Below are 16,056 nucleotides of genomic sequence, written 5' to 3'. Positions count from 1 at the left end.
GTCTTGGCAGAAGATATAATTGAGGCAGAGATAGAGTAAATGCTGGTTAATACTTTAGCTGACCACACTCCTCTGGCCAGGAAAGACTTGCTCTCTAAAAGGTATGGGGGCAAGGGAACCATCTGGACATGGCCAAATTGTCGGGCCAACTGAGAGGCATTATAATATTTAACCCCACATTTGTTGTTGTATGGGGATTCACAAAAGTAATAAGAAGGATCTCTGGAGGATAGGAAGTTGGCTCATAAGGGGATGGTATTTTTAGATTATTCATCAAACTCAAGGTCTCTAGAGTTCACACTCAGCCAATTAGGATCTTGAGAGCAATCGAAGAGGAACTAGTGTAAGTCATCTGTGAGGGTAAAGTCTTGATACAAGTAAGATAAACAATCCCGAAACTCATGGTCCAAAGGAGAGACACATTTATACTAGAGACCAAAATAGTCAAGGTCAAAAGAGCCAGGATTGCGTTCAAGGCAAAAAGGCTTGAAGTATGCCCACAGCTAGAGTAGTAGCATCCATAGGGGATCAGGGCAACTTTCAAAACCCAACTCAATGAAAGGTTGTATAGCACGGTAGACGAAACCAACACTATAGGAGCAAAAGAATATACAATATCATGGGTCCAGCAAAAAGATTGTTTTCTTTGTTTTATACATATGTTTTCAACTAGAAAGAGTATAACATATCCCTGACTTTGAGATTGGCGAAAAAGACACCATCAGGGGTTTGTAGAGCATTGTTAGCTTCAAGGCTTATGAAGCATAGTTAGAATAAAGGCATGATCTTACAGAGTAGGGCTCATGAACCTAGCCACAAAGTGAAAGAAATTGGTCTCTACGTCCCAGAATTAAGTTGAGCATAGAGGAGCGCCTTGTTTATATGGATATCTTGTTCACTGCTCAATAGAAAGTCATGAATCCCTAGCTTCCTCCATAAGTTTTCCTTATTAGTATATAGATGACTCAACCATACTCTATACCGTAGGTCTTCAATGGGCTAGAGTCAAATGGGAGAAGTTCTAAAGTAAGTATTCCATGAGTAGGGATGGGTAAAAGGGAGTTCTTGACCGAGAGAGGGCAAAGGCCAACCAACCTTCTGGTGACGTGTGGTAAGGGCAGGATTTTTCTATTTCTAATATTTATTCATTTTGTAGATTATTTGGTGATTATTGACCTAAAATCCAGGGATTGGTTACTGAAAATCAGAAATGTCCAAGAACTAAAATCAAGAGAATCAAAGACCAAGAGCTAAAATCAAGAGAATCATTGTCTTAACGGTCTATCCTCATTCAAATTGGTTCATTGAGAAAATACCAAGATTTTAGCAAGATTATCTTAAATAGAATCTAGAAGAAATCATAATTTGTTAGCCCTAGGTCCTTGAATTTTCTCAAGCACGCCTCTAGCTACTACACAATACTGAGAGGCAAAGATCACATTCGTCTTGCACCCTAAGGAAAAGGACATTTTTGTATGATCATTCGTGCAGGGTATTAACAAAATAGTGATTGTTAGACATATTTCCATAAGTTCAAGCACAAAGCCCACAAATAAGGAAGGTGGAAGATGCCACAACCTTATAGATCACCCACATCCACCTTGAAGAAGGAGCACGATCAGAAAGATGCAGCTATCATCCCCATTTATAGGAGAGGGTTGCGGTTATGAAGACCACTAACCCAATCACTCGAGAATGCAACAGGAAGGTGGTTTCCCATGATTCCCCACAATAGAAAGTGTTAGGAAAATGCCAAGGAAATAGGAGAACAAGTGTAACCATGATCACCACAAGTACTATAAAAGGAGAATAAAGAGAAGTTTATCAGGACCCTGTGTCAACCACAGACTCAGTATCTTTAAATCTTTATTGCTTACTTAGGCAATGACTCTAGTCAATTATCTTTTCAATTAGCATGGCTCAGACGAAGCAGTTTTAGATTTGTCATTTTCTTTTCCTAAAAGTCCCACGGCTATGTCTTTGATTTAGGTTGTAAAGCATGCTTAAGTACATCTTAAGATGTGTTCCTATTCAATGAAATTCCTAATGCATTCCAGTAATGTGTTATTTTTCATTTTCTTTCATTAGAAATTAGTTCATTCCGATGATAGTGTTATGTCTCTTGCTTTTTCTAGATTGACGCAACACAAATTTTAAATCCTTCTTTCCAGAAGGCAGCCTCGAGTCACCAGCTTTTTGTTATCTACCTACACACAAGCCATCTAGTGAAGAGGTTAGACTTGATGCAAACACTCATCAAAACTTTTGGACTGACAATAAATCCCGCCACACATGAACACACATTATCTATAACCCCAACACTCTCATTCCCAACAATCGAAATTGTGACATCTCTTGTCCAACGCAGAAGATCGCCAACAAAAATAAAATTTTAACACATTTTATGAAAATGTATAAAATAAAAACCTATTGTGTTTTCCTAATTTGTAATTTTCCTTTAAACAAAGGGAACATAAATGTGTACTAAACTAAGGAATGTATAATCATTGTCATAGTAACTCGACTAGTGACTCGGTTCCAACAATTAAGAATCTTGCGAATTTGAAATTCAATATTCTGAATAAGGATTGCTCATTTTTAATTCCAGGTTTCTTTGAATTTCAAAGTCATCATTTGATTGGGGGTGACGTGCGCTATTGCTGGAGCCCACGAGCATGGGGATGGATCAAGAAAGACGCGACCAAGAATATTCAAAGCTTCTTGCGCCAAGTTACTATTGCGTGGTGGCCCTCCTTTATGTGTGGTTGCAGTTTAATTCTCCGGTGTATGCTTACTTTTACGGATTTACGGAACTTTACTCCAAAAAAAACCAAAACCATTAGATATGACCAATTGTTAAAGATTTTAGGATTTAGAATTTAAAGATTTAAGATTTAGATAATAATCTCAATCATTGATCAGATCTAACGGTTTAAAATAAAACACATGTCTTTATTTTTCAAAAGCAAAATATTATTTATATATATATATATATATATGAGGATATGTCACATAAATGTTTAATGTAAGGGTAAAAAATATTTTGCATCTGTTCGTTTGTCTTTTATTTTCCCTTTTTTTGTAAAACCAATTTCAATCTCATCCGTCCTCAAGATCTAATGGCTGAAAATGGAAGCCCGCATATTTCATAGAGCACGGGTCTGTGCATGTGAGCAGAAAAAATAAAAAAATATATATATATATATCAACAACTCTCAATCAACAAGTAGTGACATTCTATATGTATATATATACACACACATACAGAATTTCGCCTGTTTATTTTGTAAGACTTACGGACCCTAATTTTAAATTGTTGGATACGACTAATGACTAAGATTTTAAGGTTTAGAATATAGGATTGAATATTTAGACCATCTCTCATTTATTGGTCAGATCTAATGGCTTCAAGCAAATGTCTTCTATATTTTAAAAGCAAATATGATCTCACTAGAGAAGGACTATATATCCTTACACCTTCTTTCTTAGCAGTAACTCTCAATCAACAAGTAGTCACAATCTGTATAATTTCAGCCATTAGACAGATCTAACGGTTTTAAGTAAACGTTTTTACTTTTTAAAAACATATGTCCCCACTTGAGAAAGACTATACATATATCCTTCCACCTTCTTCCTTATCAGTAACTCTCAATCAACAAGTAGTCACATTCTGTATAATCTCAGCCATTTGACAGATCTAACGGTTTAAAACAAATATGTCATCACTAGAGAAGGGCTATATATATACATATATCCTTCCACCTTCTCCCTAATCAACAACTCTCAATTAACAAGTAGTCACATTTTATATCATCTATAGAGCTAGTGAAATATGGAAGATGCCATAATTACATTGAGGAAGCAGAAGAGCGAAATTATTAGTGAATTATGGCATGGAAAGGAAGTGACAGAGCAGCTAATTAGAACATATGACCATCATCTTCATGAGAGTGAAACACATCAATTCTTGGCTTCCAAGATACTCTCTTCCTTTGAAAAAACACTTGCTATGCTCAGTGGTGGTTTTATGGTAGGCTACCCTACTCAACCCACAACAACTAGCTTGCTTGATCAAGATTGTATGGAACAATGTAGCAAGAAAAGGTAAAATTAATTCGAAGTTTTCTTTTATTTTAGTTTTGACCATAAATTAATTATTAATCTTGATAGTTGGGATTCATTTGTGTTTGTGTAGAAAGAGTAGCTCACTGCGATGGAGCGAGCAAGTGTGGGTGTGTCCAGGGAGGGTTGAAAGGCCTCCTGTTGCTGTGGATGGTCATAGCTGGAGGAAGTATGGACAGAAACAAATCCTCGGATCCAAGTTTCCAAGGTAAGACAATTCCAAAGACAAATTAAGTCTACTTTTCGTCTGGTCTTTTCCAAAATATTTTCATGTTTTCATCAACCATGTCAATTAATGATATGCAAATCCAAGCACCAAACTATCAATATTGGTGGTAGTTGGGCTTGGCGAGTCGACCTCACAATGACACTCATAAATGCCTTTCCTACTTATATCTCCCAACTAGGAACATATTTTGTTTTTATTGCTGATATTGAAGCAAGCTAGAATATTAGATCACATGACTTATATCTCATATATATCGTAAGTCATCATTGTGGTTTATATGTAAAGATTTAATCTCTCGAACAAATATGACTCTTTTAAGGACAAAATCATGCAGATCTTTGCACCAGAGCAGACAATATCTTTTTGAGTTATTTGGGATAGATTTGTTTCAGAGAACACGGTAGAAGACGGAGAGAAAAAAACAATTTTAGAAGACCAATTTGTTTGGTATGAACCAATGATCTAGTGACAAAGATTTTCTATTAATATAAGGCACTCATTAAGTAAAAATATGAGTTACACAAATAAAATAACGAAAATGATTAAGACCTCAGTCGTTAGTATCTTAGTTATCTCAGTTTTTGAGTTGGATACACAAGATTTAAGTGAATTTGTGGGTTCTACATGTCCAATGAAATCCTATATGTATAACTTAATCGCTAAGATAATTGGGATACCCATAGCTCCTAGGATCCCTACTATAATTGGGTGCGTTTTAGAGAATGGTTGGATTGATTTTTAATATTAATAGAAAAGCTGTAGAAAAAAAAACTAAGTTTAAAGTTTTGAAATATGTTGTGTGATGTTTGACGAACTTAAAACTGACGTTGAGAGAAAAATTATTGATTTTAAATAGTATAATATTAAATTTAATCTAATAAATATAAGTTTTATTAAAGTTGGTTATAAGTATAAATTATTAAGTATTTTTATATCAAAAGATAAATGATTATTTTAAAATATTAATAAAATGGTTTATTAAATATTAAATTAATAAAACTCTGGGCCCACATTATATAAAAATATATTAATAAAAGTATTTATTGTGAGACCCACATTAAAAAATGATTTATACAAAAATATTATAATATTTCAATTCATTGGGCCCCACATTTAAAAAAAAAAACAAAAAGAAGCTGCGAAACACCTTAAAGAAGCTCTAAACGCACTGATGTACTATATATATATATGTCATAATTATGTTTGGGTAGACTCCTCCCCTCTGATAAACGCAGAGTCTCAACAACATTATTGAGCCAGTACTTGAGTATGTTGACCATTCTTTGGATTGGAAAAATAGCTATGAAAACTTTTATTATTTCAACATTTTTCAGGGGATATTATAGATGCACACATCGTGACTCGCAAGGCTGTTTAGCCACAAAGCAACTCCAGCAATCGGATAATGATCCAGCCATCTTTCTGGTCAACTATCGAGGAACACATACATGCAGTCACTTGGAACCAATAATGATCAGTGTTGAAGAGCCGAGAGATCGTAAATCTGATCATCATCAGCAACAAGAAGAAATCGAGAGAGGCAAAGTATTCGAGGAGATTGATTATTATAAACTACTGAAGAATACTGGTGAGGATTTGGAAGACATTTTCCCATCATTTAACTTCTTGGAGTCCGACTATGTTACGGTGTCACGCATGAACAATTTGGAAGGAGGTCAATCGTTCCAATCTGATCTCAATCAGATTATTTCCACCCCCGCAGATTTTGTCACAAATCCATCCATCGGAGACTTGGATTTCTCCAATATTGATGCCTATTTTTGCAAATGATATTGAAGCAAGCTAGAATCAGAATTTCACTCTTTCCTTGGATTGTGCATTAGAATCTTATATGTAAGTAATATATGTGTGTTATATGTAAGTATTTCATATGTTACTGTTGTACGTGCAATTTCACAAATGTATTAAATTCTAGGAAAATCTTTCCTAGATTTTATCACCATCGACCCCTCTTGGTCTTCTAGCGGTGTAAAACCCGACATTTTCGGTAGGGATACAATTGAACTTAAATAAAAACCTTTAGGGGAAAAGGCACAAATTAAAGGGGATGGGGGTGAAAGATTAACTGAAGGGAAATTAAAAGGTTAAAGTTGGAATTATAGAAAATACCTAAACCTAGAGTGTACGGTATATCTACTCCTTCTCCCTTTATTGTAAAAAAATAAAATAAAATAAAAAACCTAAAGAAGAGTACACAACAGCTGCCGTCTAAAACATTTTTGGGAAAAGGAGGAGTCCCAAATTTGAGAATCAAGTTCTGGCAGTGGGCTAGTAGACGATCATTGGTGTTGGTGATTCAAAGCTGGAGCGTTTCAAGAAGGTTACCTCCTATAGATATAATGATCGGCAATCACGGGACTGAGGGATCAGAATTTCGTGCAAAGTTCAACACTGTGGCATGGGATTATGCTCAAAGCATGATAGGCACATCATATTATATCTAGTGGGATTGACTCGAGAGTTGACAACTATCCACCACCTCTTGTTGCTCACTTGGTTATTTCTGTCTTGTGGGTAGATTAATGAGTTATATGGGAACTTTTATTGAGATTTTAAGGGATTGTTATGGTCTATATATGTTGGCCTTTTCTTGATCAATTTATTGATGTTCTCAATGGCACTTAGTGGATTTCTTATGAGAAACGTAGTAGGTAGTGAAGGAGGCAGTAGAGATTAAGAAGAAAATGAGTTTTGTAATTTTGATGACACAGAATAGTCCAGTGGCGTTATTAGTACCAATACGAGTATCTCTAAAAGGGCAGGAAGTATTATTTGTCACAACCTATGTGTAAAGACTGCATGAACATGTATTTCCAAGTATGGAAAATTCGGAAGCAAGGGCCGCACTAGCATCCGCAGTAGCCCATGGCGGAGAAAGATTGGCAAGGTGATCAAGGAGACCGAGTTGACACTATACACGCTTAGTGATTGCTCGCCGCTATCGAGGTAGGGGTTCTATACTTATTGGCCTCTAGTGCCTGATATTCTTGTTCGTATGATTCCGTGAATCGCTTATTTCACTTGGCTATTACTTAATTCGTTTGCGATTGTTTCGTGTTCGATTCTTGGAAATCGTGATCATTACTTTTTTCGTCTTATCGTTTCGTGATCTCTATTCATTGATCTCGCAATAGTGCACCTGTTGATAAATTCTTTATGATATTACTAATTGTTCATGATTGTAATTGTACTTTGATATTTGATTGGTTGTTTGGATTTGATTATCCTTGTAGTTGGTTATCTTGTGCGATTGATTCTCTTGACATGTAAACTTGGCATGAAACCATTTCGGTACTTTGGATTGCTAGAAAATGTTTTAAATAAACAAATTTTATTCTAAAACATTTTTTTGCCTTAAAATAAAATATTGGAAATATTTTATTTATTTCGTTATATGTTTATGTGTAAAAACATAATAATATTTTGAATTTCATTAGGTTCTTCGTAGAGCCTTACGTCATATTTTAGAAAATAAGACATATTTTCTAAACAAAGATTGAATTTGACAGGTGGTTTGGATGGGTGTTGATGGTGTAGATTGCATTAATGCGATAGCCTCGTTGTTTTTGTTTGGTTGTTGTGGAATTTGTGGAGTTGGCTTTGTTGTTAGCTATGTTTTTAGTCTGGTCAGTTGTGGTTTATGGAGTTGTATGGATGATTGTTGGTGCCACGGTCTCTGATGGTTGTTCCGGACTACCATGTGCTACTTTTGAGATTTGTGGATGGTTTTGTGTGTCATCTCCTCCGACGGTTTTCCAGAGTGTCATGTGTTGTTGCCTTTGAGATTAGTGGATGATTCTATGTGCCACGGCCTCCGACAATTTTCCAGAGTGTCGTGTGCTATTGCCTTTGAGATTTGTGGATGGTTTTGAGTGTCACGGCCTCCGATGGTTGTTCCGGACTGTCGTGCGATGTCTTTGAGAGTTGTGGATGATTTGGTGTTACGATCTACGATGGTTGTTCCAGACTACCGTGTGCTGCTGTTATTGTGGTGTTGGATGGATGGTCACGCTGGATAATTTTGTGTTGGAGCTGTAATGTGTATGATTGCATGTATATATTGCTTCTTCATAGACAATGTATTGTTGGTATTGACAGCGGTAAGATCATGTTACTTTGTTTGTTTTTCTATTCGTTTGTGTGATTGTTGTGCGCTCGGGTACCTACCACGTAGGTATCTGGGTTCCTATCGGGTACTTATCTCTACTGGGCTTTATGGCTTACCATGACTTAAGTTATTCTTCCTCCCCCACCCCTTTAATTTGACCCTAAAATCTTCTATTTAAGTTCAACTAGACCCCTACCAAAAAATTTGGGGTTTTACATTCTTCCCTCTTAACAAAAAAATTCGTCTGTGAAATTTAAATCATACCTAAATTGTTGAGTAACGTCGGGTAATTTTCTCGCATCTATGACTTTAACTCCCACGTTGCCTCCTCCAATCTATGATGCTGCCATAGTATTTTCACTAGTGGGATATTATTTCTACGTAATATCTTTTTTTGTCGATCTATAATCCGTTCGGCAATTCTGTAAAAGTGGCATATTTACCCACATTGACCTCCGACCAATCCAAAACATGTGTAGGGTTTGGTTCATATTTCCTCAGTATGGAAACATGAAACACGTTATGCACCGTTGCAATCTGCGTTTGTAATGCCAATCTATAAGCCACCGGTCCAACTCACTCTAGAATATCAAACGATCCAATAATTCTCGGAGTCAACTTTCCTTGTTTATTGAACATCTGTATCCCTCTCTTAGGAGAGATTTTCAGGAACACCTCGTCTCCTACTGTAAACTCCAATGGTCTACGACGCTTATCTGCATAACTCTTCTGTTGATCCTATGCCGTCTCCAATCTCAACCTAATCATCTTGACTTTCTCAGTGGTCTGTCGAACCAACTCTAGAGCAATCAAAGTAGTCTCTCCTATCTTAACCCAACACAACGGTGATCTACACAGTCGTCCATATAACGCCTCATATGGTGCCATACCAATACTACTCTGTAAGTTGTTATTGTATGCAAACTCTACCAGTGGAAAATGCTTGACCCAACTACCCCCGTAATCCAACACGCATGCTCTCAGCATATCCTCCAAAATCTGTATCGTATAATCACTCTGCCCATCTGTCTGGGGGTGGAATGTTGTACTAAAACAAAGTTGAGTACCCAATGCTCTCTGTAAACTACTCCAAATTGAGATGTGAACCATGGGTCTCAATCGATACAATCGAATGCGGTACTCCATGTAGTCTCACTATCTCCCGCACATACAATCTACTAAGACTACTAATTAAATCAGTCTTTCTAATAGGAAGGAAATGAGCGGTCTTCTTCAATTGATCAACTACCACCCAAACACAATCATGTTTCAAAACAGTCCTAGGCAAACCCATCACAAAATCCATAGTCACATGATCCCATTTCCACTCGGCTACTAGAAGCGGCTGTAATAATCCTCCTGGTTTTTAATGCTCAATCTTAACTTGCTGACAAGTAAGACATTTTGCAATGTAACGAACTATGTCGGCTTTCATACCGCTCCACCAATACTGTCTCTTCATATCTTGATACATTTTATTACTATCCGAATGAACCGTAAATCTAGAATAATAGGCCTCCCTCATGAGGTCATCTCATAAATTCTCCTCAACCGGTACTACAAGTCTGCCATTAACTCTGACTCCACCAGCATCACCTCAAATCCGAACTTCTCGACGGTTACTACGCTCATCGTCCCGCGCCTGGGCATTTATGACTCTCTGCACCAAAGCGGGTAGAGTAACCAAACTACTCAGAAACACTGCACCCCTCTGATCATGCAACTGTAATCTGTACTAATCAAAAACATCAAACCTACTTTGCTCTTGGACTGCCAATCTCGCAACATAAGTCTTTCGACTTAGTGCATATGCAACTACATTTGCTTTACCCGGATGGTACTGCGAAGTAAAATCAAAGTCCTCTAAATACTCCATGCAACGTCATTGTCTCAATCGAGTGAGAGACTCTAAGATGATATGTGTTCTTTGACTAGATTATTCAGAGGCAATGAATGTTACTCAGAAATCACCTTCAGTTTCCTCCTAAAGCAACGATAGAAATAGAATCCTTTGGTGACCCTACAATAACATGTCATTTTTCAGTCTCAATTGAAAAATGAAGAGTACAACCAAATAATTCTACAATAACATGTCGTAACCGGGGTCACAATGCAAGGTCGAACTCGGATGTGTCATTACAATCCATCCGAATACATTTGAAGCATCATCAATTGAAGGTTAAACGCGTAATATTAAAGTAACTGATTTAGGCATGGTCCTCATCAACTCCAGGAATCTGTTCAAATGGGATAGTTACCATCCGAGAATAAGAGGGGGTTCCATATTCCGCCATTGTCGGAGAAATCACACTTATATGCATATATTTACAAAATGAATTTAATAGAATGGAGATAAAGATCGGCCGGATCGAATATTTTGCTGAGAGTGTACAATCTTATGGAAAGGGTGCACGCTGACTTCGGAGTGATGGCACAAAGGCTTTTTACTATAGAAATATTATGCTAATAATGTGAATGCGAATAATGTAGGACACATGATGATAAGATGATGTAGGGAATATGGACAGATGTATTTCACGTGAAACAATACATACTTCGCATGAACGGATAAGCGGCGCAGATAGATGTATGTCTCTCGAAATGCTACCTATTCACTGTGAAAGGATGGATAGGGGACATGGAAAAATGTCACATGAAACAATGTCTATTCAAAATGATTGAATGGATTAGGGATACAACAAATGTATGTTGCGTGAAACACTCTCTATTCCGAGTGAAAGCCACATGAGTATGACCAAAAATATTTTCACACGTGAAATCCAGTGTTTATGTGGAAGTTTCTTAGGCAGTGATACATGACATGATTTTTAGATGATCATGGTATGACCTACAACAATTCTGCAAAAATATGAGCATGTATTTTAAAAAATAGTGTATGAATTGACATGATGAGGACAACATTTCTTAAAAGGAATGATTTTTAAGGTTTCTTCTGATTCTCAATTTCATGGTGACATTCGGTGGTCATCAGGATATTCCCCTATTATACTTCAAAGGCTATATCAAGTCACTTCAAGAAATATACCTGAGTGTGGGTCTGATTACTATGAACTTCTAGTCCCGTCATTATTCTCCTCCTTTTCTTCAAGCTTTCCCCGCTTCGTCCCTTTCTCACGAACCCTTTGCTTTTTTCATGAACTTCTCCATCTTCCTACTTTTTTATCCCTTTTTTTTTCTGTCGCCAAAATCATGATCCTCTCTCTTGCCCCAGACCATTTGCTTTTATCCTTTTTCATTTGTCCTTTCATCTTTTTTTTCCCCTTTTTTGACCTATTATCCTCCATTTACTTCTATTTGGTGGACTGGATTCTGACCTCTATTCTTGTTTAATTCCAAGAACATCCATTATGGTTTTTGCTACTATCTTTCTGTCAGGTAGTCGCCTATTTTGTAACTTTCTACCTGATCATGTGTCTTTTCAAGTTGATCCATCACATGATCAAGTTCTCTCTCAAGAGCTTGGCGGGAAGCTTGCTTTGCTCTCAAAGAAATGGGGTCACTTAGGCTTGATTCCCTTTTGGGTCTTGATTGGATTTGGTGAATAACGGGCCTGGCGTAGCTTAAGGAATTGGGATTTGAAATTCATCTAGTTAAAAGAAGTGAAGAAATGAACTTCATCGACCTTTAAAATTTCATTCTAGAATCCCGCCATTTTAGAAGCATGGAGAAGGTGAAGAGATGCAATTTTGGTTCATAGGCTCCTGAGTATTAATAGCAACCCTTTATTGCCCTAACACTCAGTTAATGCTAACCGGCTTATAAAAGGAAAGGATTTCATTTCACTTATTCAAAATGCTCAAAAAGCCTGAAAGATGAGGAAATTTGAGAGATGGTTGAGAATCCTCCATTACCTGCAGAAAGTTTCGTTCGAGTTCGAATGGAGAGAAAGAGAAAACTATCGGGTTCCTTCAAAAAGTCAAAGTCCCTCATAAGCGGATATCGTTGAATAAATGAGCTTCGATCATGTGGTGTCACTGAAGACTGCATATTTCTCCCTGGATGGTGGTCTAGGTCCTCTAATCCGGTGATGCTGTGTTGATTCCTCTAGCTCTTAGCCATGGGTAGATGGTCAACTGGTCAAATCCAACACTTGCCATCGACTCCAACTAGATCCTGATAAGGGTGTTTGGAAATGGACGAGGTGACAAGGTTATGCCTCCCCCTTAAACCTAAATTTCTCGGTAGATCTTATTGTCGAAGTATTTCCTCACAATCTCAACCTTTAATTTAGTTTAATGTGGGACTGAAACTGGCCCCACCGCTTTGAAACAAGATCGACCCTAAAGGGGAAGTCTAGAGAGACTTACTGGGGTATAGCCATGCGGTGAAATCCTACTAGCCATTACTTCTGTTAGATGAGATATCATCCAAATTGGAAGGAAAATAATCAGATAGTGATGAACAACAAGTATTTGGTGAATTTGTTGATGGCACATGTACAACAACTTCTCCAAAAGGTTCAAGGGATTGCAGTATAAGAGGCAACTTAAGTCAAATTGAAGTAATAGAAAGAAAGTTCGTTTGCCTTGTGAATGGAAAGCTCCACATTATGGGTGGCTCAAGTGGAACACCGATGGTTCTTCACTTTGTAACCCAGGAATTATAGGTGGAGGAGGGGTTCTAAGGGACAGCTACGATACTTTCAAATGTCTTTTTTCATGCTCCTTTGGGTTGCTTGATTCGAATAGTGCTGAATTGAAAGCTATCTGAAAAGTCATGAAGATTAGTTTGATGTTGCCTGAGAAAGAAAATGTGAATCTTGTTGTAGAGTTGGATTCGACAAACGTTATTAGCTGGTTAAATAATAATTCAAATGTCCCTTGGAAACTCTACAAGATCGAAATGTATTGAGGTATTGAAAAGCCAATTCAGCAATTGTTTGTTTATCCATTCCCGGAGGGAATCAAATATGGTTGCGGATAAGCTAGCTAAATCAGGGTTAATCAAGTTTCTGAGTTTGTTACTTGGATTTGAGATAGGATCTTTCTTTCTTCAGTCTTTGCTTCCTCTCATAAGAAGTCTGGTTTATGGTCCCATTTATTTCTGTTTATGTTGTTCCTCGTTGTTTCTTATTTTTCTTCCTCTCCTTGAAAGTCTTTTATTGTGTCTGTATCCTCGGTATTCCTCCACCATATGTGAGGGTTTTAATAAAATCATGAGGTATACCAAAAAAAAAAAACTTAGGTCAAATTGAGATTAAAACACTTTTCTTGACACTTAAAATTTAAACATAAAGTTCTAAAATTGTGTTATGTAATCATACTCCATTCTAATTGTAATTTGGATTGGTAGAGTTTGTTGATACTTAGAAATCTTAATATAATCACACTTAGATTGTTGATAACAATAAATAATATATGAAAATTTTCCAACAAAAATTTTTAGCATTACATAAATTTGGATATTCGGATATATGTGAAAAATTCTAGCGTTCTATAAATTGGGATGTTGGTTTGGTTTGGTAAATATTTTGGAAAGCCAAATATATGATCTATTATATATTAGCATACATGATGTCTAAAATGTTGTGATTGTTTGGTTCCATTTTTGCTGATAGCATTTATGTTGTTCAAAATGCAATAATACATACATGAGTATTATACATTTTATCATGAAATAAAAATAATTAATAATCAAATTGTTTCATATTTCAAGAAATTTTCAACCAAGGGACATGTTTAATAATAAAAAATGAAAAAAGATAAATTTTTACATATTTTAAAATTTAAACAACTCTCTTCTTATTGTATTAAAAAATTGTCCGACAATAAAATCCTAAAATATTGTTATGTTTGTATCTTCAAGCACAATTGTTTTTTCATTTTCATTTTTCTCATTTTGAAGTTCAAAATTGTGTATGTATCCATATTGTCAGTCATGGTAGTTGAATCAAATTCATCAAAATCTTGGTCATTTTGATTAATGTTTTTCTTTTAACATTAGTTATTGAATTAATGAACGAAATTTGTTAGAAACCGACAATGAAGATCAAAAATTGAGAATTGAGGGTTTAATTCAATATTCTTTTGATTAAAGACTTTTGAAGTGAAAAGATTTTGTGAGTATAGATAAAATTAAAAATATCGAATTTGTTGTAGCCTTTTGTTTTAGGACGATCAAACTAAAATTAAGAAAATATTGTATAATTAATTTGTGCAGGGTTAAGAAGGCAATTTTAGGGAGTCCAAATGATGAAACTGAGATATAGGGTGGTGTGAATATGAGGGCGTTCTAGGCATTCAAAATGTTGTTGAAAATACTACTGAAGTGCTATATTATATTTTATTTTTAAATGTGCGTTTAGTTTCCAAGTCGGATGTATGCTACTTGAAATTGTTTACAAAACCAAGCAACTGTAACCGAATAACATGCAATCCGTAACTCGAAAATATATGTGGTTCTATTTGGTAGAGCTTATTTATTGTCAAAATAAGATAGCATATATGCTGTAAAATAAATTATCAGTTGTTTGGTGAAATTTATAGCCCAAGTTAGTTTATAAGTTGTGAAAAAAAGTCTATTACGTTTATTTTAAAAGATAGAATAAAAATTGCAAAATAATATGAGAAGTGTATAATTTTGTTATTTTATATATTTTTTTAATGTTTTTGGTAAATTTTGTTTCTTTTTATTAAAAATAATTGTTATTAAATTTAATTGTAAGTTTAAACTTATAAATTGTAACATATTTATATATAAATAAAATCGAAATTAATATTTAAAAGTTTACATTAGCACATATAATATCATCTTCTGGCAAAGAGAGGAAGTGACGAGAAGATGATTTACCGCAAGTGAAGTTTGTTGACGGGGCCAGTTGCAATCTTTGTCAGGATAACAGTTGTGGCGACCTTTGCCAACATTGATACAATTTCAGAAGCTGATTTGATACATACAGTAGTAGTTATGTTAAATAGTTAACATTATCTGCTAAGTAGTGAACCATGCAATCATGTAAAGCCTTACAGTGGAAAATGATGATCCTATGTCTTGGATTCATCGTGCAGAGAAATACTTTTCTTTCTACGACACACCAGATCTTTAGAAGGTGCTCATTGTTTCGTTTAACCTGGAGAATGAGGCCTTATAGTGGTTCCACTGGATGGATTGTCTCCAAAATTTTTAATAATTTTGGCAGATGGCGACAGAAATCGGTTTAACCTTTGGTTATCCCAATTGGATGACGAATTGATCGTGGAGAAGGACTACATTTAGGGTTAAGTAAATCTTTTGTGACTTGTGAGTTTTTGGGTAACTTGCTCTGTATATATGGTATGAATGATTTGTATACAACCCTGCCTAGTTGATGAGGGGAGTGAAAAGTAGCACCTCCATAGCTGAAAAATACTGGGTAGATTGTCCACATTCACCATTATCTCCATTAGCAAATCATTCCTAGAATCTATCGCCCCGGTAAGCACCAGTGAAGGCAATCATTCTTTATTTTGGCATTCTCATCCTCCGCAAATGGCATGAACTTCCTGTACGGTCTAGGATGCCCATCTGGCCTCAAAACAAAGAAAGGCGAGTTGTGTCAAGTAGTCTCAAAACCACC

General features: G+C 36.0%; 1 protein-coding gene across 1 annotated transcript; it reads left to right on the top strand.

Annotated features, from left to right (window-relative positions):
* The first annotated feature begins 3,815 nt into the window (after positions 1-3,815).
* On the top strand, positions 3,816-6,292 carry LOC119984868 (probable WRKY transcription factor 30). The gene is made up of 3 exons (XM_038829008.1): positions 3,816-4,104; positions 4,196-4,330; positions 5,686-6,292. The coding sequence occupies exons 1-3, from the start codon at positions 3,833-3,835 to the stop codon at positions 6,140-6,142; spliced, it is 864 nt and encodes a 287-aa protein (XP_038684936.1). The 5' UTR covers positions 3,816-3,832; the 3' UTR covers positions 6,143-6,292.
* The last annotated feature ends 9,764 nt before the right edge of the window (positions 6,293-16,056 follow it).

The sequence above is a fragment of the Tripterygium wilfordii genome, chromosome 18 (genome assembly GCF_013401445.1).
Source record: "Tripterygium wilfordii isolate XIE 37 chromosome 18, ASM1340144v1, whole genome shotgun sequence".
Lineage (NCBI taxonomy): Eukaryota > Viridiplantae > Streptophyta > Magnoliopsida > Celastrales > Celastraceae > Tripterygium > Tripterygium wilfordii.
The sequence above is the reverse complement of the archived record's forward strand: the minus strand, read 5'-3'. Positions and strand labels throughout refer to the sequence as shown.